At 51.0% G+C, this 23,322-nt stretch overlaps 2 protein-coding genes across 4 annotated transcripts; both read left to right on the forward strand.

The window, feature by feature from the left end:
* Window positions 1-1,636: 1,636 nt before the first annotated feature.
* On the forward strand, window positions 1,637-6,602 carry LOC116244338 (ciliary microtubule associated protein 1A-like). Of its 3 annotated transcripts, XM_090152206.1 has the most exons (7): window positions 1,640-3,450; window positions 3,750-3,879; window positions 4,323-4,523; window positions 4,728-4,829; window positions 5,155-5,276; window positions 5,434-5,574; window positions 6,095-6,294. In XM_090152206.1, the coding sequence occupies exons 2-7, from the start codon at window positions 3,774-3,776 to the stop codon at window positions 6,176-6,178; spliced, it is 756 nt and encodes a 251-aa protein (XP_090008332.1). In that variant the 5' UTR covers window positions 1,640-3,450; window positions 3,750-3,773; the 3' UTR covers window positions 6,179-6,294. The 3 variants fall into 3 exon arrangements, with proteins under 3 accessions (XP_090008330.1, XP_090008331.1, XP_090008332.1); XM_090152205.1 differs by having other exon boundaries at window positions 1,639-3,450; window positions 5,155-5,574; window positions 6,095-6,602; XM_090152204.1 differs by lacking the exon at window positions 6,095-6,294 and having other exon boundaries at window positions 1,637-3,450; window positions 5,155-6,088.
* Window positions 6,603-8,468: 1,866 nt separating this feature from the next.
* LOC116244317 (borealin) lies at window positions 8,469-13,626 on the forward strand. Its single transcript, XM_090151991.1, has 10 exons — window positions 8,469-8,644; window positions 8,733-8,861; window positions 9,145-9,185; window positions 10,738-10,813; window positions 11,118-11,251; window positions 11,923-12,002; window positions 12,248-12,346; window positions 12,534-12,660; window positions 13,101-13,187; window positions 13,525-13,626. The coding sequence occupies exons 1-10, from the start codon at window positions 8,563-8,565 to the stop codon at window positions 13,567-13,569; spliced, it is 900 nt and encodes a 299-aa protein (XP_090008117.1). The 5' UTR covers window positions 8,469-8,562; the 3' UTR covers window positions 13,570-13,626.
* The last annotated feature ends 9,696 nt before the right edge of the window (window positions 13,627-23,322 follow it).

Genomic DNA, 23,322 nt, shown 5'->3' on the forward strand with positions numbered 1-23,322 from the left:
AGCCACCAACCATCACTCAATCGCCATTGAATTTAGTTGGATCTCATGATTACTGATGTTATCTGTGTCAACCAGTGCCATCACCCTTTGACTATTCTTTTGGGACCAAAAAATTGTCAATTCTACATAGGGTCTCCAGTCCTGTCTGGGGGCCCTAGGGGACTAACATCCCTTGTTACGCCATAAACTGTGCATTGTGGCCCGAGGCACCTGAGGAGGCTTCTTTTTTCTACTAGGAACTATAAAATCTAAGTTCCATGTTGTTGTTGGTAATTTGTCAGTAATTCTTACCCTATGTTTGGGGGGGTAATTTTGAAATTTTTGATTGTCCTTCAACTGTTTCATAGTTGAAGGAAGACACGATTGGACTGCTGATCACTTTTCACAAATTGGACTCCAGCTGGGATTAAGTCATTAAACATTTGCTTTCAGGCTATTTGTATGGGTCCTGATGGAGGAGTTCATATGGTTGGTCTCCTTGTTTTAGTTACTGGAAAAGCTTCTGCATCTTCCAGTGTTTGAATATTGCGTCTGGTCCACAGATGTTCTGTCTCCCCCTGGATTGGCCACTAGTTGGGCAGCCTGTTGGACTACAGACTCTGAGGCCACCAGCGGGTTCAGTATAGAAGCTAGAGTTCCATATAGATGGGAAGGGACCTGCTGCACAATCAGATCTGTCATACCCATCTTACCATATCTGGGCTGTCAAATGTATCTTCATAGATAGCCTCTCTTATACGCAATTCACAAATGTAATTTTGTCCATGGAGGACCATAACCCTGTATGTAATAGTATAGCTGATTTATTGGGCCAGACCAATCTATTATGGAATAGTTTTCATTAGTATATTGGACCGCAGCGTATAGTCTCCACCTAAGGGCAGGGTGCACAGTCATAGTTGCCAATTTAGAGATTTCTGGGCTGTTAACCACAGCACTTTTTGACCCTGAATCCCATAATCTTAATAGCCAAGCTGGCACACTTTCTCTAGGCTTCTGTCTGAACCCTTGTACCAGATCCATCAACTCTGTTGCCACAGATGGACGGCCACCACATGTCAGTGAGTTTGGGCAGGGGGCCAGGGACCAGAGGGCACCCCTGCTGGTCTATCTTGTATCTTTTTCATTTTTTGAGTTAATATAGGGCAGATCTCCAAGGGATCCACTGCAAGTGGAACATCAAGATCTGATTTAGAATTTTTATTTTCTGGATCAACCAAGTCCATTGATTCAGGAACCTGGTTACTATCTATTGAAATATTATGGACTCGTCCTCTCAGAAAATTCAACGTTGTTTTTTTCCCCATCAATATACAGAGTTCTTGCTTTAATTTTTCAGTGCAGTTTCACAATAACTGTTTTTCATTTTCTAATGTACTGGCCCTCATTTCGGCCTGGTTTAAAGCACTGAACAGTGGCCTTGCCACCATGGAAGCAGATAACTGCCACTTTGTTGTAGCCAGAATATCTTTGCTTAGCCCATGAAAATAGTTCCAATAACATGTAGAGGACCCTATTTTTCAACAGTAGTTGCTAATTCAAAATAAGGAGATCCAAGAATATCCTGGGATCTGTCCAGGGGTTGTTTTGCCCAGGTAGGCAATGTTCTCCCAGTGACCAATTTATAGATAATCCAAAGAAAAGACATTATACATATTTTTAGTATGTTCAGCCTGCCAGGCTCACCAAGCATATAACCAACAAATAAAAAGTGCTGTGGTTAAGCTAGCATCTACAGACTACATAGCTAGAAAGATTAAAATGGTGGAAAAGAAAAAAGGAAAGAAATGAAAATGCTCACCCATGTTCCGGGCTCGCAGAGAAACTCCAAAGGAAGAGATCTCCAGAAAGAAAACCAACTGCAGTGGCAGTCAGCCCTTAAGTAGGGTCTAGGAGAGGTGCAGCCAGACTCCAACCCTTCCTGCCACACAGCTGAATTCACTTCACCTGTGCTCCCAGGACTGACTCAGTGCTGGCCTCAGGTGATGAATAAGTGGTTCAGGTCATGATTCAACAGTTCCCATACACCAAGAGTGTCCGCTTCTCTAAGTTTTCTCCTGAGTTTCTCCACACCCTCTGCCACTCAATTTTAACCAGCTTTGGGGAAGATCCCCAGCCAATACTACTAATAAAAAGCACATATCCAAAACATGACAGTGTGAACAATGTGATTGTATTGGTTTGGACGTTTCAGAAACGTCCAGAAATTTTGAGAGAGGGGAAAGGAAAAGCGTGGGAGGAGGGAAACTTGAAAACCTGTTGAAACATCTCTCTGCCCGTTGACACATTCCCTGGGAAGGCAGTGGAGGGCATAAAAGCATTAGCGCCCTCAGGAGTGTAGCTTTTAAGGCTTAAACCATGCCACATTGTAGACAAACTCCAGACGTGTGCCAGCTGTGCTTTTAGGGCTCTTGGATACATACACAGCTCCAAAGAACAGTGTGTCATTCACAACAAGGTAGGTTCGAAGTAATATAATCTCTCCCTTCAGGTGATGCTGATCCGGGGAGACCTCATGGTGTCCTTCAAGTACTTGAAGGGAGCATATAAACAGGAGGGGGAATGGCTGTTTGCGAGGGTGGATAGTGACAGGACAAGGGGGAATGGTTCTAAACTGAGACAGGGGAGGTTTAGGTTAGGTATTAGGAGGAAGTTTTTCACTCAGAGGGTGGTGATGCACTGGAACAGGTTGCCCAAGGAGGCTGTGGATGCCCCATCCGCGGAGGCATTCAAGGCCAGGCTGGATGTGGCTCTGGGCAGCCTGGGCTGCTGGTTGGCGACCCTGCACATAGCAGGGGGTTGGAACTAGATGGTCACTGTGGTCCTTTTCAACCCAGGCTGTTCTATGATATGATATGGTTCTATGACTCCGGGCCTGTCTGGGCCGGACTGAGCGGAATTGCCTGGTGCCATGTATGGGCTCTAGAACAGAGTGAATGACAACAACACGTGTACTACATTTAGATGTGTTACAGCCTAAAAAAGAGGGCAACCAAATCATCAAGCTGGGGGCTGCACACAGATGAGCTGGCCGTGCCAGACGGAAGGGACTTTTAGTCCAGTTCCTCGCTGGGATTCTCTCCCTTTCCGGTGATGCTGATCAAGCCCCAGGAGCCCCGGGCAGCACGGGGCTGGAACTGAGAGCTCGGTCCATCTGCAGGTGTCGGCAGCGTGCGCTACAGCTTCTTCCTGGTTGGGGTGCGAGGCCGAAGAGGCGTGGAGGGCGTGGCTCCAGGCCAGCTGGGAGATGTCACAGCACAGATGTCGTGCTGTCACAATGCACTGCCATGACGACGCCGGGCCCTCCCCAAGGACAGCTGGCCGCTGGCTCCAGGCGCCTCATTCGTGAGCTGTGCTACCCGCAACCGCTCGCCGTGCCCTGTGCCTGAGAGCAGCCCCAGCAGCAGACCAGCTCAGCCTCGTCGCGCTCGTCCTCCAAGGCTCACAGAGGTGAGGGAGAGCTCCAGCACGCTTCAGGCTGCAGAGCCCGGCCGCAGGATGCGGGCTTAGCTCTGCTGTGCGCGAGAGCCGTGCAGCACGAGACTGGCAGGACTGCCGTGAGCTGGAGAAATTGCTGCCGGCCCTTCTGGCTCGGGAGCTCCAAGCCACGTGGCGGACGGCTCGTGGCTGAGCAAAGGAGACAGCCCTCTCCTGCCTGCCCCTCTGGGCTCCGAGGGGGCGGGAAGCAAAGCTCACCCGCGGCCTCTGCCGGGGCAGCCCGTCACTAACTCCTCTGCGCTTGCCTTTAGGTTTGGAGGCACGTGCCTGCCAGCATGGACGGAGCCTGGGTGGGGACGTGGAGACCTCATCGCCCACGCGGCCTCATCTCGGCCCAGTTCCCCAGCCCCGGGCCCCAGTACTCCATCCCGGGGACAACAGGTACAGCGGCCATCCCCAGGGCAGGACGCGCATCGGGGACATCACGGGGCAGAGCAGCTTCCGAGCCTTTCCCCGTTCTGTCAGAGCCTCCCCCAGACTCAGCTCGGCAGCTGCACAGAGGCGCTCTGGGGGCTCTCGCTATGGAGTGCCTACACTCATGGTGCGGGAAGGCCTTTGGAAACTGCTGGCTACAGGCAGCATGCTGGCCAAAGCTCCGCTCTCTTTTTCCCGTGACTTCGCAAGGCGCTGGCGCAGCCGTTTGCACTCAGGGTCTGACTCTTCTGCACTCCGAGGCCCTGCACGGCTCGCCTCCGTTGGTCTTGGAGGAAGATGTCACGCAGGAAGGGGATGTCAGGGGGCCAGGCGCCTAACTGCGCCTTTTCCAAAGGAGCTTGAAACAAGCAGCTGCACAGGGGTGTGCTCTCTTCTGCCTTTCCTCCTAGGTTTCATGGGCCACAGCCCCACCAAAGCCCGTGCCCCCGCGTACACATTTCGCGGGACCAAACCGCCTGCGGCAGAGAGCTGCGGGCCAGGTCCCTGCTACTTTGTGGAGCCCGCCATCACCAGGAACGGGAAGTACGTGGCTCCGGGCGTCCACCTTCGTGGGCGACCCACGACGGAGACCACCGTCACCCCCGGACCCAGTGAGTACCACTTCTGCAGCACTTCCCCCAGACAACACCAGCAGGACATAGTGGCGGGGCACAGAAAAGCATCCCCGCGTGCTGCCCGGGCCCCCTAGCAATCCTGCAGCTCTTCAGAAGACCCTTTCCTCGGGACATTGTCTCTGCGGCTGCAGAGGGAGACCAGCATTTCACGGCTTTCTTCCTCTTCTCCTCTGCCCCCAGGTGACTACCGCACCGAGGCAGCCAACAGGCAGGTCTTCAGGTGCCCACCGGTGCAGTCCATGGCCTTCCGGCGGGAGCCCCTGCGCACAGACCTCACTCCAGGTACGCTGACCCTTCAGCCTGAGCATCCTCCAGGGATGGGCTGCTGCTCAGCACCAGCAGCGGGCCGACTGCACAGCCTGCACGGCAGGACGCAGCGCTGGAGCTGCAAGCTTTCTTGCATGACCAGCACCTCTCGGCCCGCAGCAGCTCCGGCTGCTCAGGCTCGGAGATGCTGGCGCTGGCCCAGTGCCTGAGTAGAGGGAGGGACAGGCAGAGAGGAGACCTCCCTCCTGTTCCCACCAGCAGGCTGGGCAGGCTGCCCCTCTCTGCTGCTTCCGTCTCCTCCAGCCCCTCACGCACACGCTCCCTGCTGCTCCTCCTGCAGGTCCGGGCACCTACACACTGCCCAGGCTGATGGGGCCCAACACAGCCTACACATTGGCCAGCCCCTGCTACTCTGTCAGGGGAAGGAGCCAGCGCGGCCGCTTTGACGAAGACCTTGCCAAGGTGAGCCCTGCTGCTCTTCTTTTCCATGTCAGCATCCCAACCTGGGCTGCTCTCCCTGTGCCACAAGGGCTTCCAAGCCCCAAGCACCTTTGCTTAACGCAGACTTCCAGGGAAAAAGAGAGCCTTGAGTGTGATCCCAGCCATGACTCTCTTGCAGACTCCGGGTCCTGCGGCGTTGCCCAAAGTGCCTGTGGATGCCTACAAGACCAGGGCGCCCGCGTACACCATGGCAGCCCGACCAAGACCTGGAGAGGGCAAAGCAGCAAAGCCTGGGCCGGCAGACTACAGCGTAGGCCGGGTAAGGCAGCTGCTCAGCTCTCCCCCTCTGTTTCACATGCACAGCCGTCACGTCCCCTTCCCCTGAGGCTTCCTCTGGCCAAAGAGCTTCTGGCCACAGGGACCAAGTGCTGGACAGCAGGCCTGCTCCCTGCCCTCGTGCCACCTCTGAGCAGAGGAAGGGAGGGACAGCACAGCACGCAGCTTTTCCTCCCTCTGCTCCCTTTCCCTTCACTGGGGTGTGCTGGTCCTTCACAAGCTCTTCTGGGGAACGCAGCTCTGAAGGGCTCCAAGCAGCATGCCCCCGGGATAGGAGAGTTAGCTGCAAGGTCCCAGGTGCACATCCAGCCCTCTCTGAGACGGGAGGTGCCCATGTCAGGCCAGCCCACCTGCTCTGCTCCAGCAAGGAGCTGCACCAGCTCTGCGCTGGCACTCAGCCCTGCCCAGAAAGGCACCCACGACTGTCGGGCATCAGCAGGGAGCGAGGGCAGCAGAGAAGAGAAGGGCCTTTCCTGATATGCCTTTCCTTTTCGCCCTTCCAGGTGACACTGATCAAGCCCCAGGCGCCTGCATCCACTTTTGGAATCCGGCATTCCCTCTACACAACCCCTCTCATCGTGGAATAAAACAGCAAAGTCTGGAAGGCCTTCTTTGCTTTCCTGGAAGGGGAGCGGATGGGAAGACACCACTCAACTGCCGCTTTCCATGTGATTCCATTTCCCTGTATCGAGTTCGGCTTTGCCCATTTACTCTTGGACATTAGCGATGGGAGGATGTCATCAATAAAATCAACTCAACACCTATATGTACGCTTTCTTGTTATTCCTCTTTCCTCACCGCTGCACACAGGAATGCGCCACCGCTTCCTGAAGCCTTTCAAACATCAGTGCATTGGGAACTGCTGATGCTTGCTTTATCAGTCATTTGCATTACTTATGTCTGCCATGGGCTGAAGTAAAGAGTAAGCAAAGCAAATAGCAAAGGGAGGCCGGCCATGGGCAGTGCAGCCCTTCCAGCGTGCCAGGTAGATTTTAGTGAGACGCTTGGGGCTGGGCCACTTAAATACATGGTGGTGATAGTACGCCAGCTTACAGGATGGCCGGCAGCATTTCCCGTACCCTCAGCAACGTCTGGCTCGGCCATAAAGACGTTCCTGGAACAAATCATTCCCCGGTACGGGATAATAGAGCTGACAGCCTCAGGTAGAGGAACTCGCTTCCCTGGGAAGGTGTTGCAGCGAGTCATGAACAGGTTGGGGCATCCCAATGGTGTGGGAATTAAGTGACGTTTAAATTTATTTTTGGCTCGGAATCAGTGACAACGCCGTACGGAACTTTAACATTGTGCGTTCTCGTGCTCTGTCTGATTGGTTAAGAGACGGACTTGCAGCTAACTGGTGATAAACACACAACTGTAACAACCTGGTGAAGGCCTCAGAACAATCACTGTACTGTCACGTTCTTGTGAAAGGTGCGCAGCAAACGCACGGTGTGCCAAGCGCAATGGAGAAGCCAGGAGTTAGTCATCTTGCTTACAGCAGGCTCAGCTTCTCCCCCCTCCAGCAATGACCCCCCATGACTGCCCTGCGAAGGGAGAAGCACGGCGGTACAGCACGCACACAGCGCGTGATGCCGGGCACTAACCGCCAGGCAGCAGCTCCCGGCCCAATTGGAGCGACCATCATACGGATCACAGGCACTGCCAGCCCCACAGCATCCTGACCAGCCCAGAAAGAGAAGAAGGAAGCGGACGGGCCCTCAGAACATCACGAGTTCTGAAGTGGTGGCCCATTCACCTTTCCCTTCCCCTTTTCCTTCTCCTTCCCTTTCCCTTCCCCTTCCCCTTTCCTACCCCTTTCCCTTGCATTTCCCTCTCCCTTTCCCCTTCTCCTTTCTTTCTCCTCTCTTGCTCACTTGCCTTTGAATCAATCAAGGTGCACCCGTGCGTTTGTTCCGCATCTTTCCTTTGTGTATGACAGTACAGTGATTGTTCTGAAGCCTTTACAAGACTGTTGCGATTCTATTACGGTGCAAAACCACAACTGTAATTCAAAATGGGGGGATGTCCCCGCAGCAATGCCCATGGCTCAGGGCAGGGGAGGTGTCTCTGTGGAGCTGGAAAAGAAGTGGGCTGGAATTTTGGGGGAGATGGGTGCAGCTTGGATGTCCTGGCTGAGGTTTGGAATCCTGCTTGGCCAGCTTAAGGGCTTGGGGAGTGTTGGGGGGATGGGCCCCTGGGGACTTTTTTTTGGGGGGGGCAGGGAGTCTTGGAGCGTTCTGGGTATTTCAGGAGGGTTTTGAGGAGGTGTGGGAGCATCCTTGGAATCCATCACAGAAAGACCGAACACATGCAACGACACAGAACCCTGTGCTGGTGATTTCACGGAAAGTACTGAGTACGTGCGTGCCGTCTGATTCTTAACGCTAGGATAGTGCACAGCGTTATTTGGAGAAACGGAAGAGCCGCCGTCTGTACCAAGCGTCTAAGTCTGTCGAAAAGCATCTGCTATTTGCAGCCAAAGCCTGGCTTAGTAAGGCCAGCTCTGTAGCTGCGGATTCAGCAGCCCATGAAGAACGTCACTTTTAACGCAGCTTGTTTCCCTTCATTCAGCTCATCTCCGAAAGCTCCTTCTTGCCCGCGCCCCCGCCCTGCCCGGGGAGCGCCGCCACGGGAGGCTGCAGGCGCCGGTAGCAACGCTCCGCATCCAACGACGGGCAGCGCGGCCCGCGCCGCAGCCGGTCGGCCAGGCCCGGCTCCGCCGCTCGCTCCTCGTACGGCCGCAGCACAACGGCCGTACGGCCCGGCCCGGCCCCACCGCGTCCGCCATCGCCGCCACGGCGCCGCGCGTCATCACGCCGCGCCGCGTTCCCATTGGCTGCGCCGCCGCTCGCGGAGCTCTGATTGGGCGGCGGGCGCGCGGCGGGCGGCGGTTGAACGCGGCGCGGGCGGGCTGTGCTGTTGCGCCGTGCGGGAGCGGGGCTCGGTGCGCTCGCGCCGTTCCTCGGCCCTCATGGCTCCTGCCCGCAGGAAGGCGGCCGCGGGCGCGCGCGGCAGGAAGCTGAGCGCCTTCCTGAAGGACTTCGACCGGGAGGGTAGGCCGCGGGCGGGCCGAGGGCCGGGCCGGGCTCTACGCTCGGGCTCGGGCTCGGGCCGCGTCCGACGCCGCGTCCGTCCCCGCAGTGAGAAGCCGGGTCGAGCACCTGCGGGCGAACGGGGAGCGCCTGGTCAAGGAGATGGAGAACCTGTACGACGTGGAGCTCCTCCGGCTGCCCCTGGCTCTCCGCGAGATGAACTGGCTGCAGTTCTTCGGTAGCGGCGGGGGGCGCGGGCGGGCGGGGCGGGCTTCCCCCGGAGCGGCGCTCGGAGGCCGTCGCTGAGGAGCGGTGGGACGCGGCGCGCGGGGCTCGCGCGAGCAGAACGCGGGTGGGTGCGCCGCGCCCTCTGCCCGGGGCCGCTCGCTCGCCCGCCGCCGGAACGCCTGCTGTGCGCTGCCCGCTCCTGCGGCGGCGTTGCGGCGCGGCTGCGGGTGTTGCGGGAGCTGTCCCGGCTGCGGACCGCAGCGACGCTTCCGAACGAGATGTCTTCTTTCTAGCTGAAGGGGGAAGCCGGAAAGTCCTGGAAGAGGCTGTGACGGTAGGTATCCGGCACGAATAGGAAACTTTCCGCGGCGCGTGGTGCGTTCCTGGAGGAGATGAAGGCTTTGTGTATCCGCAGGAGCGCTGCTGCGATAGCGCGGGTTACGCACGCGGATCTTAACTGCGTTAAGGCTTAGCGGGAGGAGATGCTGTGGTGTCCCCTGAAGGGTTTGCGTGCTCGTGCTGCTCCTTGCCCGGCTTTCTGGGCCTGCTTAACTTCACGCTAAGGGATTGCTGAGGTTGGAAAAGACCTCCCAAGTCACTCTCAAAATTCCTGGATGGTCACGGTTTCCCCTCTGAGTCTGTTGTGTAATCACCACAACCCCCCTTACTCCTAGTGGCATCAGAAGCATGTCGTGTGGAGGGAACCTTTCCTTTAAACATCCAGTTTGAACTGGTAGTCAAGGTGCTGAAAGGAGCCGTGCTTCAGTGCTGATTGTTTACGATTGTTTGCTCCTCAAACTCCCTCACATGCTGTTGAGCCAGGCCCCAAATAATTTGTGCCTCCGTAGGTCTGCTGGGGCCGCAACTTTCCCTCTCTTCAATACCTTCCTAACCTCCCAGGGTTCTGCAGGAGTTTGGGAGGGGAGCTCTGTGACACCGGGAGTGTCCACTTCTCTAAGTTTTCTCCTGAGTTCCACCACACCCTCTGCCACTCAATGTTAACCAGCTTTGGGGAAGATCCCCGGCCGACACTGATAATGAAAAGCACGTTCCGAAAACATGACAGTGTGAACAATGTGATTGTGTTGGTTTGGACGTTCCAGAAACATCCAGAAACTTTGAGGGGGGAAAGGAAAAGTGTGGGAGAAGGGAAATTTGAAGACCTGTTGAAACATCTCTCTGCCCGTTGACACATTCCCTGGGAAGGCAGTGGAGGGCATAAAAGCATTAGCGCCCTCAGGAGTGTAGCTTCTAAGGCTTAAACCATGCCACATTGTAGACAAACACCAGAGGGGTGTGCCAGCTGTGCTTTTAAGACTCTCGTACATGTACACCATACAGCAGTGGGCACACTCTGGGCAGCCTCTGCCAGTACGCCTCTCCCAGTCCTCTTTGCATTTTAGCATTCTTCAGGGATGGTCATAAAGGAAAAAAAAAATAAACGTGATATAATCACCCTCCACTGGCTGCTCCACTATCACAAACGGTGATCACTGTTGCCTAATGCACCAGCCCTTCTCTCCTGCTATCTGTAAGGTTGCTCTGCTCCCCTGGAGTCATTTTGTGGAGTCCCACGCCGTGGGGGCTTGCTCCTAAGTCTCTGGAAGAGCACACGCCTCTCAGTAAGCTAAAGCATTGCTGTGGTGGTTGAGCAGCAGGGAGTAGGTGAAGTGTGCTTGCAGCTGCCCAGCAAGGCGTGCTGGCGCTGAAGGGCACCGAGATCTGTTATGTCCAGAATAACGAGGAAGGAATTTGTTTGAGCGCAGCAGAAGAACGTAAAGATATTTTTGCTGTGAAATAGTAATAAAGATTTAGCCTGCAACTTTGACTTATCACAGTCTCGCACTATTGATCATCCTGACAATATTATGACCTCTTAATTCTAGGCAGACTTGGGAATAACAGAAATAAACAAGCTAACAGCAGAATTTATCCAGACTCCTTTGAAAATCGTCACAAAAGGTCAGTAGTTAACATTCTGTGAATGCTGATTTGGTTCTTAGCCTTTGCTACATTTAAAGACAGGGACATAATTCTACCTTTACTCCTGCAACCTGAAGTAGTTTTACTTGCTTTAATTAAAGCATTCTGAATAATTCACAGCCGTGTTCTTTTTATTGTTGTCATCAGAATTCAGATTTTAGAAGCAAACTGTTGCCAAAAGAAGCTTGTAGTATATTTCCTTACCTTAGCTAATGGTCAGTTATGTCACATTAGTTTGGTTTTTTTTCCTGTCAACTTGAATAATGCTTTCTCCTTTTCGTAGAAAAATCTAAACAGGGTATTGAAGCTACTGAAGAAGCAGCAGAAGTTCCTTTGCTCCCTCCAGCAAAAAAAGCAAAACATGATAGCCAACTTCTGGAGCAAGCAGCTGCAAGTACTAATGCAAGAAGTGGAAAGGTAAGCAGCTGCTCTTTGTGATGGCTTTTATTCCCAGGATATAAACTATGTACTGAGACAATGCTGATGCCTATGGTGGGACAGCTGTGCAGGATGACAGCTGTAAGGGTGACATTGAAAAAGCTGTTGCTTCCTGATTGTTCTGGTGGTGCTGCAAGCTTTCATTGGCAGACAGTGCTGTTACTTGTGGCGAGCAAAGTGACTGTGCTGCAAGTTACCTCTGCTTTTATTCCTGTTGTGCTTCTGCATGTGAGTGTCTCATCCTTCTCATCTGAGTGGGTGTCTTCAGCATTGTTGTATGTAGGGAGTGATATTCCCTAGGGCAGAACAGTCTGGGCCACGTTGAAAATATTTACCAATAATGCTTTTTGGTTTTTCAGTTTATGAATTTTGCAGTGGACGATACTAAATACGTGAACCGTCCCGAGTCAGAGTAGAAGTTAACATGGTCCGTTATCCTCCTGAAGTTCTACAGCTTAATGTTGGGGAAAGGATGTGAGAGTAGTACTCGAATGGGGAAGGTCTCAGAAGGTTGTCCAGTGTCTTGTTTCAGACTCTCGTGCTGCAGGAAGGAGCCTGCTGAGCCAAGCAGGGTGGGGAGCATTTGCTCGGTGCGGACTTGGCTGTCACAGGAGAAGGAAATGACCGACTTGGCAGCTAATGTGTTTCAGGTGAGGACGTCCACTAAAAAAGCACCAGCGTCCAGGAGCAGAAGAGCTCCTTCGACAAGAGTGAAACGCATGAGTAAAAGGTAACGGCGATGAGTTTCGTGGCAGGATTTCAGAAACGGACAGTAAAGGTGCGGTGCTAACGTAGCTGCTGAATGGGGTGGTGCGTGGTCTAGCAGGCTGGGTGATGTAGGCATGCTGTGCTGCAGGGCGATCTGTGAGAACCTTGGGTTGTCTCATCTAAGTCTCTGGTAAGACGGTGCTTACGTGTCTGTTAAAATTATTCTTCTGAGAACAGGGCTCTACTTACACAATTCCTTTTGAGCAGATCAAGCAAAAGCAGCTTTATCACTCCGGCTACTGGCAGAAATCTCGATCTCTGTGCTCGAGGAGGTGCCTCCATCGTCACACCCAGGTTTGATTCCAGGTTTGTATTCTATTGCATTTCTCTATTAATTTCTTATACAGAGGAGTGCCTTGCTGCTTGCTCCTTACATCTCAGTTGTCTATATGCAGAATATTTTCCAGCAGCGCTTTGAAACTGCAATGGAAGACTTTTGGTCCAAGTGCTTTAAGCAATTGCAGTAAAATTCCTTACCTGTTGCTTTTTCCAGAGTTTTCAAGACGCCGGGTTTGCGCACACCCGCAGTAAATGAACGTGTTTACACCGTCTCTGCTAATGGCAGCCCCCTTGCTGATGGCAATGATGTCTTCATTACCATTCCTGTTGGAGGAGGGGAGGTAAAATCAAACTTGAGTCTGTAAAATCTATGCAGCAAGGAGAGCCTGTGCCTTCTTGGGGGCCTTATCAGTTTCAAGGGACTCCTGTTCATTCATTCTCACCCGCTTACTTGTGCCATCACAGTTTATCAGGAGGTAAATGTCGCTTAAAAAGAACCTGAAGAAGTTATTAGTCAGAAGCGGGAGCTGTTCGTTCTGGTCTAAGCAGAATGCAAACTGTTGCTTTGCTGTGCTTTTAAGTAATGCTGAAAGTACCTTCTGCTCACGGTGGTGCGTCAGTACACCAAGGGCAGGTACAAGATGGGCTGGTCAAGCTGGATGTGGCTCTTGGCACATACGCAGCCTCCTAGTTGTGCATGGAGTTTTATTTTTGCTGCTTCTAGCTGTTGCAGCTAAACAACCGGGAAACCTGAGATTTGGTGGTGCTTGGCTTCTTACAGAGCGTTCGTTTAACAGCAAGTGATCTGACCAAGAAGAATCTTCTTCATCTCAATCCAGAGGCACGAGGCATTATGAAGAAGCTATCTGTAAGTCTTTCCGTGTTTTGTTTTTTTTTTTCTTGTTCAGGACCTGACGCTGTAATGCAGCACTATCTCTGTCCTTAATTATTGTCCTTAACCGTTGAGCTGTAACAGAAGCTTCTTATTTCAAGTCTTGTATCTTAGCTCCTACCACTGGTGAAGAAGAAGCATGAACTGGGAAGGGAAGGAGGGATAAAACCTCACACTTGTAGAAAAATAACTATTGTCAGCATTTTGAAAAACTGAATCAAAACTAAAAGGTGTCTTCTGCTCCAGATGGAAAGCAGAAGTGGCTCTGGGTTATAATCTCTTTGGCTGTTGATGAATTTCTCTTTCTTTCTAGGTTCGTCTTGCACAAGCTTGTAGCAGTGCAAAAACCCATAGGTGAAGAGCAGTGAATGTCAACACCTTTTGTAAACGTGGAACTACTATAAGCTACAAGTACATTTTATTTGGTGTCTTGTAATTTGTGAGCATTCATTTAAGCAAAATGAAATAATAAAAAAAAAACACAAACAGCAAAGCAGTTAAGACCAGTGCTGTATAACTGACAACGCTGTTAATATTCAAGCATCCTTTTCCAGCTGTCAGAGTGATTTGGTTGCAGCTGGCATGAGTCACAGCTACCTGGCAGCTAATAGCTAACCATATTCATCACCCAAATTCATTTCCCATTCTGTTTGAGCCCCGTATGCCTCCAGGGAGTGGGTAAACAATAGCTCTTTCCTCTGCAGTGTATTGCTTGCGCACACTACTAAAATCCCTTCTGCAACCTCCGTGGCAGTAGCGTTTGGCTTAACCAAATTGGAACTTCCCTCTGCTATTCAGCTCAAGCGTTTCAGGCAATGCAGGGAAGCTGAGTTGCTTCTTTGTAACAGAATCTCTCAGTGTAATGCAAAAGCGCCGGTGCTTCTTCATTAAGGTTTTCTGATCCTAAAGGAAGTACACAGACGTGGAGAAGCCGCTGGCATTACTGTGGGCAGGTCATTCACACAAGGTCATTCACACAAGGCAAGGAGACTTGGGTACAGCTGCAGAGCAGTTCCTCCCAAACAAGTTTCTTCAAGCTGTGTGCAGAAGTGCAGGCTGAGGCAGTTTACTGATTTTATGGTACTGGCTATATAGGGCCATCCCCAAATAATCGTCTGGAGCAGCTGAAACGTAGGTATGGCCAGCCATGCTGACCACACGCCAATGAAGAACCTCAAACTGTCACATGTGCAGAATATTTAATTAGGATCCTTATTCAAGGATTTGGGTAAGAGAATCTTCTTAAGCCAGCTTTTGGGTGAAGCTCCTGGAAGAAGCAGTGATAGTAGGTATCCAACACAGATTTAAAGTTCCTTGCTCCTTGCTCCTCCTTGCTGAGGAGACCAGCTTCAGAGCAGGTAAGACTGTGCTGGGTAAGGGATCTAAAGCGAAAAAGCCGACAAAAAAGCTCTTTTTAGGACTGTTTTGAAGGCAGCAAAAGCACTGTGCCGGCGCCGGGGGCTGGCAGCTTGTGGGCAGGCTGCTGAGGCAGCAGGGGCGGAGCTGGCTCTTATCTCTTGCTCCTGACCTTGACTGTTCATTGGGAAACTAAAAGCAGCTCTTGGGAGGGCAGAAGCTAGCTTCTGCCGGCATATCACTCCAGGTGAGAACGGGGTGTTACCCTCCTCTGACACCCGGGAGGGAGGTCAGAGTGTGAACACAGCCCACACTGCTCATACATTACCGCAGTAGCAGGTGTGGGAGGTGTGTCTTGTGGCAGGACACGTCAGTGCTTTGTCCTTGTCTTTGTTCAGGAGATCAGCAATGAAATGAAGTGAGTGGGAGCAGAATGCAATGAAAAGAGATGGAGTAGAGCAGGGTGAAAAAGAACAGTGAAAAGGAATGCAATAAAATAGAGTGGCATGCTACTGGAATGTACAGTTCTTTAAATCACAGAATCACAGAATCACTAAGGTTGGAAAAGACCTATAAAATCATCCAGTCCAACCATTCACCTATCACCAATGGTTCTCACTAAACCATGTCCCTCAACACAACATCCAAACGTTCCTTGAACACCTCCAGGGTTGGTGACTCCACCACCTCCCTGGGCAGCCCATTCCAGTGCCTGACCACCCTTTCAGAGAAGTAGTATTTCCTAATATCCAGCCTGAACCTTCCCTGGCGCAGCTTGAAACCATTCCCTCTAGTCCTATCACCAGTTACACGAGAGAAGAGGCCGACCCCCAGCTCGCTACAATTTCCCTTCAGGTAGTTATAGAGAGCAATAAGGTCTCCCCTGAGCCTCCTCTTCTCCAGACTGAACAATCCCAGCTCCCTCAGCCGCTCCTCGAAAGATCTGTGCTCCAGACCCCTCACCAGCTTTGTTGCCCTTCTTTGAACACGCTCCAGGGCCTCAGTGTCTTTCTTACAGCGAGGGGCCCAGAACTGGACACAGTACTCAAGGTGCGGCCTCACCAGAGCTGAGTACAGGGGGACAATTACTTCCCTACTCCTGCTGGTCATACTATTTCTGATACAAGCCAGGGTGCCATTGGCCTTCTTGGCCACCTGGGCACACTGCTGGCTTATGTTCAGTCTAGCACCAATCAACACCCCCAGGTCCATTTCCTCTACACAGTCTTCCAGCCACTCTGCCCCAAGCCTGTAGCGTTGCCTGGGGTTATTGTGGCCCAAGTGCAGGACCTGGCATTTGGTCTTGTTGAATCTCATTCCATTGGCTTCAGCCCAGCTATCCAGCCTGTCCAGATCCCTCTGTAGGGCCTCGGCTACCCTCAGGCAGATCGACACTTCCAGCCAACTTGGTGTCATCTGCAAACTTACTGAGGGTGCACTCAATGCCCTCATCCAGGTCATCAATAAAGATATTGAAAAGGACAGGCCCCAGCACCAACCCCTGGAGAACACCACTCGTAACCAGTCACCAGCTGGATTTAACTCCATTCACCACCACTCTCTGGGCCCGGCCCTCCAGCCAGTTCCTTACCCAAGAGTGTATCTGTCCAAGCCATGGACTGCCAGCTTCTGCAGGAGAGTGCTGTGGGAGACAGTGTCAAACTGTCAAACAGTGGCTTTACTGACGTCTAGGTAGACTACATCAACAGCCTTTCCCTCATCCACCAGGCAGGTCACTAGATCATAGAAGGAGATCAGGTTGGTCAAGCAGGACCTGCCCTTTGTGAACCCATGCTGGCTAGGCCTGATTCCCCCGTTGTCCCGCACTTGCCGCGTGATCTCCCTCAAGACAATCTGTTCCATAACCTTCCCTGGCACTGAGGTCAGGCTAACAGGCCTGTAGTTCCCTGGGTCCTCCTTTGTCACGGAATAAACTAGATCAGTTTATGCCCGTGACAGCGGGCAGTAGGCCCCTGCCCTCCCCACCCCCCGCCTGGGCCCACAAAATGGGAAGGAAGGGGGAAAAGAGACAAAAACAGAGGCAACAATCTATGGAGGTAAACTTATTTTACTAACTATGATATCGGAATGCAAAATAATACAATATAATACAATCTAATTGAAATTGAGACTAATAAATCAAATAAGATATGAGAGAAAGTTCTCGAGACTGAGTCAAACCTGAAAAAGCTTGGAACGGCTAGGAAAGCACCGTCCAGCACCCACTGCCAGGCAGTAAGAGACCGCCCCCCCCGGAAGGGTCAGATCCCGTGACTTCCGCAATGTATAGGGATAGGTACGTAGAATTAGAGCATTAACACTTCCAGTACATGATGTTTTGATGTGGAATATTGAAAATCAAATAAGCAAAAACCAAAACCATGACATTCCACCCCTTATTCTACATCACTACATCATGCTTAATATATATATATATACACATATACATATACATATACAAACAAACAAAATGATTAAAAATGCATCACACGCACACGTCTATACACATATACACGGAATTACTGTCTACACTCCCCCAGCATCAAATTTCCTTGTGGTACACATTGAACATCCCCATTTTCCTGCTTTACCCACCAAGTGGATCCAGGTCCCTGGGCAAAAACAGTACCGTGGAGAGGTTTGCCCTTTCCAGAAGCTGGAAGAACCCAAACTGCTTTTCCCAACATGCTCTTTACATGTACAACAGGGACCTTATCTCCCTCTACGGTATGTAGAGAGCTGGATTGGGTAGGACCATCACGATTGATAGATCCTCTGGTATTGACTAACCAGGTGGCTTCTGCCAAATGCTTCTCCCAGTGCTTAAATGTTCCGCCACCCATTGCTTTCAGCATTGTTTTTAACAACCCATTGTATCGTTCGACTTTACCAGAGGCTGGTGCATGGTAGGGAATATGGTAAATCCACTCAATGCCATGATCTTTGGCCCAAGTATTTACAAGAGAATTTTTGAAATGAGTCCCATTATCTGACTCAGTTCTTTCTGGGGTGCCATGTTGCCACAGGACTTGTTTCTCAAGACCCAGTATGGTGTTTCGGGCGGTAGCATGGAGTACTGCATATGTTTCAAGCCACCCAGTGGTCGCCTCTACCATGGTAAGCACATAACACTTACCACTGCGGGATCGTGGCAAGGTGATATAATCAACCTGCCATGCCTCCCCATATTTATACTTTTGCCATCGCCCTTCCTCCCAGAGTGGTTTCATCTTCTTGGCTTGTTTGATTATAGCACGTTTCACAGTCATGAATAACCTGTGCAATAGCATCCACAGTTAAGTCCACCCCTCGGTCTCTAGCCCACTTATATGTTGCATCTCTCCCCTGATGGCCTGAGGTCTCATGAGCCCACCGAGCTAGAAATAATTCACCCTTGTTCTGCCAGTCCAGGTCTATCTGAGCCACCTCAATTTTGGCAGCTCGGTCCACCTGGTGGTTATTTTGCTGTTCTTCAGTAGCCCGACTCTTGGGCACATGAGCATCTACATGGCGTACCTTCACGACCATATTCTTTATTTGGGCAGCAATATCTTTCCACAGTTCAGCAGCCCAAATAGGTTTACCCCTTCTTTGCCAGTTATTTTGCTCCCACTGCTGTAACCACCCCCACAAAGCATTTGCCACCATCCACGAGTCAGTGTAAAGATAAAGCATTGGCCACCTCTCCCGTTCAGCCACATCCAAGGCCAGTTGGACAGCCTTTACCTCTGCAAATTGGCTTGATTCTCCTTTCCCTTCAGTGGCCTCTGCAACTTGCCGTGTGGGGCTCCACACAGCATATTTCCATCTGCGATGCTTTCCCACAATACAACACGAACCATCAGTGAACACGGCATACTTCCTTTCATTTTCTGGTAATTCGTTGTATGGTGGGGCCTCTTTAGCTCATGATACTTCTTCTGCTGGTGTTCCAAACTTTTTACCTTCAGGCCAGTCCATGATGACCTCTAGGATTCCTGGACGGCTGAGGTTCCCCATCCACACTCGTTGTGTAACGAACGCAATCCACTTACTCCAAGTGGCATCAGTTGCGTGATGGGTGGGGGGAACCTTTCCTTTAAACATCCAGTTCAGCACTGGTAGTCGAGGTGCCAGAAGGAGCTGTGTTTCAGTACCGACCACTTCAGAAGCAGCCCGAACCCCCTCATACGCGGCTAAGATCTCCTTTTCAGTTGGAGTGTAGCCCTCTTCCGACCCCTTGTAGGCCCGACTCCAGAATCCCAGGGGTCGGCCTCGGGTCTCTCCTGAGGCTCTTTGCCACAGACTCCAAGTGGGACCCTTCTCTCCAGCAGCAGTGTAGAGGATGTTCTTAATATCCTGCCCTGTCCGTACTGGCCCTAAGGCCATGGCACGGGCTATCTCCTGTTTAATCTGTTCAAAAGCCTGCTGCTGCTCAGGGCCCCATGTAAACTCATTCTTCATTCGCGTCACATGATAAAGGGGGCTTACAATGAAGCTATAGTTTGGAACATGCATTCTCCAAAAGCCCACTACACCCAAAAAAGATTGTGTCTCTTTCTTACTAGTGGGTGGAGACATAGCGGTGATTTTGTTGATCGCATCTGTCGGGATGTGACGACGGCCATCTTGCCACTTTATACCTAGGAACTGAATCTCCTGAGCAGGTCCTTTCACTTTGCTCTGCTTAACAGCAAAACCAGCACGCAGAAGAATCTGGATTATTCCCTCTCCTTTTGTGAAGACTTCTTCTGCTGTATCGCCCCACACAACGATATCATCAATGTACTGCAAGTGCTCAGGGGCACTGCCCTGTTCTAATGCAGTTTGGATCAACCCGTGGCAAATGGTTGGGCTGTGTTTCCACCCCTGGGGCAAACGGTTCCAAGTATACTGAACACCCCTCCAGGTGAAAGCGAACTGTGGCCTACATTCTTTGGCCAAAGGAATGGAGAAAAAGGCATTAGCAATGTCAATGGTGGCGTACCATTTGGCTGCTTTTGATTCCAGTTCATACTGGAGTTCTAGCATGTCCTGCACAGCAGCACTCAGTGGGGGTGTGACCTCATTCAGGCCACGATAGTCCACCGTCAGCCTCCATTCTCCGCTGGCTTTACGCACTGGCCATATGGGGCTGTTAAAAGGCGAGTGAGTTTTGCTGATCACTCCCTGACTCTCTAGTTGACGAATCAACTTATGAATGGGGAGCAAGGAATCCCTGTTGGTGCGGTACTGTCATCTGTGCACCATTTTTGTAACAATTGGTACCTGTTGCTCTTTTACTTGTAGCAGTCCCACAACAGACGGATCGTCTGACAGGCCAGGCAAAACAGACAGCTGCTTAATGTTGTTTGTGTCTACAGCAGCTATTCCAAAGGCCCATCGATACCCTTTGGGATCCTTAAAGTATCCCCTTCTGAGGTAATCAATACCAAGTATACATGGAGCCCCTGGACCAGTCACAATAGGGTGCTTTTGCCAGTTCCTACCAGTGAGGCTTATTTCGGCCTCCAACACAGTCAATTCTTGAGAGCCCCCAGTCACTCCAGAAATATGGATTGATTCTGTCCCTTCATAAGTCGAGGGCATCAGAGTGCACTGTGCACCGGTATCCACCAATGCCTTATATTTCAGTGGTTCTGATGTGCCAGGCCATCGGATCCACACAGTCCAATAAACTCTATTATCCCTTTCCCCCCCCGACTGAGGGCAGGGCCCCTCTATTCATTACCTGTGGTAACTGGAGCAACTGCATTGGTGGTTGATCTGCTTTGTAATTCTCTCACCCGTGCTCGTAGTACATGAGTAGCTTGGTCGTGCCACTTCCTCATGTCTTCTCCATGGTCACGTAAGTAACGCCACAAGGCAAGTCGCGATGTAGGATTCCTTCCTGGAGCTGGAGAGCGTTTGCCTCTAACAGCTGAGATTTTTGATTTTGCACCTGAGAAGGAGGGTTCGTCGTCTTTAGTTAGTTGGATCCACACTTGTTCCATCATCTCCTTCATCTCCTTCAGTAGACTCTTTTGACTATTCTGATCTTCCTCAAGTGTTTCTGATACTTCTACAGGTTTGTCACGATTCATCAGTGAAGACACTTGCTCTTGCATTTTATTCAGTTGCTCCGTCATTTGTGAGATGGCGGTGATGGCGGCGCGAGTTGGGGGTAGCTGTTGTTCATAGCTTTGGAGCGTAAGAATCAATTCATAAACTAAGGGACTTCTCTGTTGGTCCTGTCAGATGCTGCCAATAGTGCAGAGGCGTATCTGGCTGGTGCTGTTGATGTGAGTTGCTGCCACATTTCACGCGTTGTTCTCACTTTCTCAGGGTCATGGCCTTGTGGGTCGTTAAAAACACAGTTAGGGTCATACAACATTTCCACCACGGCTATTTCCCTCAAATACTGGATACCCTGTTCAACTGTATCCCATCTTTTCGTCACAGGCTTCAAGCCGCTTTTGAAGGGGTACACAGAATCACAGAATCACAGAATCGTAGGGGTTGGAAGGGACCTCCAGAGATCATCGAGTCCAACCCCCCTGCCAAAGCAGGATCCCTACACCAGGTCACACAGGTAGGCGTCCAGGCGGGTCTTGAATATCTCCAGAGAAGGAGACTCCACAACCTCCCTGGGCAGCCTGTTCCAGTGCTCCGTCACCTCACCTAAAGAAGTTCTTGCGCACATTGGTGCGGAACTTTCTATGTTCCAGCTTCTGGCCATTTCCCCTTGTCCTGTCTCCGCACACTGCTGAAAACAGTCTGGCCTCGCCACTTTGCCCCCCACACCTCAGATATTTATAGACCTGGATCAGGTCCCCTCTCAGTCTTCTCTTCTCAAGGCTAAACAGACCCAGATCACTTAGCCTTTCCTCATAGGGGAGATGCTCCAGGCCCTTCACCATCTTTGTGGCTCTCCGCTGGACTCTTTCCAAGAGATCCCTGTCTTTTTTGTACTGAGGAGCCCAGAACTGGACACAGTACTCCAACTGGACACAGTACTCCAACTGGACACAGTACTCCAGTACTACCTTTCCTTCACGGCTGTTAATACTCGTTCCCAGAGGGAAGCAGCCCCATCCAGACATCGACTAATTCCTCTGTCAATAGCTGGATCTCTGGCAATGGCTCCTAGTTGGCGAGCTTCATTACCATCTAAAGACAAGCTACTGGCCCCGTCGTCCCAACAGCGAACTAACCAGGAAACGAGAGTTTCATTTGGGAGCCGCGTAAATTCCTTTCTTGAGCCTTGGATTTCAGTCATCTTCAGAGGCCGACGAGTAGTAATAGAAACTTCCTCTTCATCACTCTCTTCTGCATGTCTCTTAGTTTTTCCTTTTGCCTTTCTTGATGTTGGTGGTTTCGAGGAGGGCCCCTCACCTGGATCTTCCTCCACCTCCTCCTCCTCCTCTTCTTTTTTCCGTTCTAGACGCGAGGACACTCGTTTCCATTTCTTGCCCTCCACAGGGGCAACTGATATTTTTACTGGTGTCTCCTGTAATTGATCAGATTTGACTTCCCCTTTGGCTTGAACCTCAGCTTGGAAACTCTCTCTCTCCAAAACAGTATTATATAGGGCGCGGTAAGCACAAGCCAAACCCCAAATAAGTTGTACCTCCTTAGATTTACCTAAGCCGCACTGCCCCTGTCTCAAATACTGGCTAAGTTTCTGGGGATCCCACAGGTGCTCAAGAGTGAAATCCCATGACATTGCGGGTCCCCATGCTTCTAAGATTTTTCCTAAACCTCTCCATATTCCCTGCCAGTCAGCATTCTCTGGTTTTGGAGGAGACTCCTTCTGCTTACTATTCCTGTATTGGAATACATTCAGGGAGAGTGATATGAACAGGACTGTTATGCCTACAAGCATGAGAGTTAACTCACCATTGGAAAAACGTCTGATAAACCGAGAGGAAAACCTGGAAACTGGTTTGAACATCGTGTGGTTTGTAAAATTAGCTATTCCATCTGGGATGTAGTTGCTTGTGAAATTAGCCATTCCATCTGGGATGCAAGTGTCAAAACTCATATTAAACATTGCATATAGGTACCAAGATAGGTACCATACAGGCGTCTCCGTCAGTGCCCTTATGTGGTTATATATGTACACAATTCCAAAACAAGTAATTATGACAAGTAATTATTGATGATTCGCCAGTAGGTCGCGAGTAACACCATAGCTTTTAATCCCTTATTCAGCGCTCCCAGGAAAAAGAGTGGGTTCATCGCTGGTTTCTGCTCAAAAAGGGTTAATGAATTGAAACTAACAAGAGGGGGGGGAAAGGAAAAAAAAAGGCACTACCCAGACTAAGCAGTGCTCAAAGTTTACAAATATCCCAGAATACTGGCAGTATGCCTGGTCTTTCAAGGTCAAGTTTCCCAGCACAAAAACCTGAACTACTGATAATGCTCCCTAACGAAGCTCTCTAAGAGCAGAGAGCGAGATTCGTTCTAAGAGCCAAAAAGCAAAAAGCAAAAACAAAAGGCAGCTATGCCCGCATTCTCCACCAAAATCTGTCACGGAATTAACTAGATCAGTTTATGCCCGTGACAGGGGGCAGTAGGCCCCTGCCCTCCCCACCCCCGCCTGGGCCCACAAAATGGAAAGGAAGGGGGAAAAGAGACAAAAACAGCGGCAACAATCTATGGAGGTAAACTTATTTTACTAACTATGATATCGGAATGCAAAATAATACAATATAATACAATCTAATTGAAATTGAGACTAATAAATCAAATAAGATATGAGAGAGAGTTCCCGAGACTGAGTCAAACCTGAAAA

The sequence above is a fragment of the Phasianus colchicus genome, chromosome 17 (genome assembly GCF_987193195.1).
Source record: "Phasianus colchicus chromosome 17, bPhaCol1.hap1.1, whole genome shotgun sequence".
Taxonomy (NCBI): domain Eukaryota; kingdom Metazoa; phylum Chordata; class Aves; order Galliformes; family Phasianidae; genus Phasianus; species Phasianus colchicus.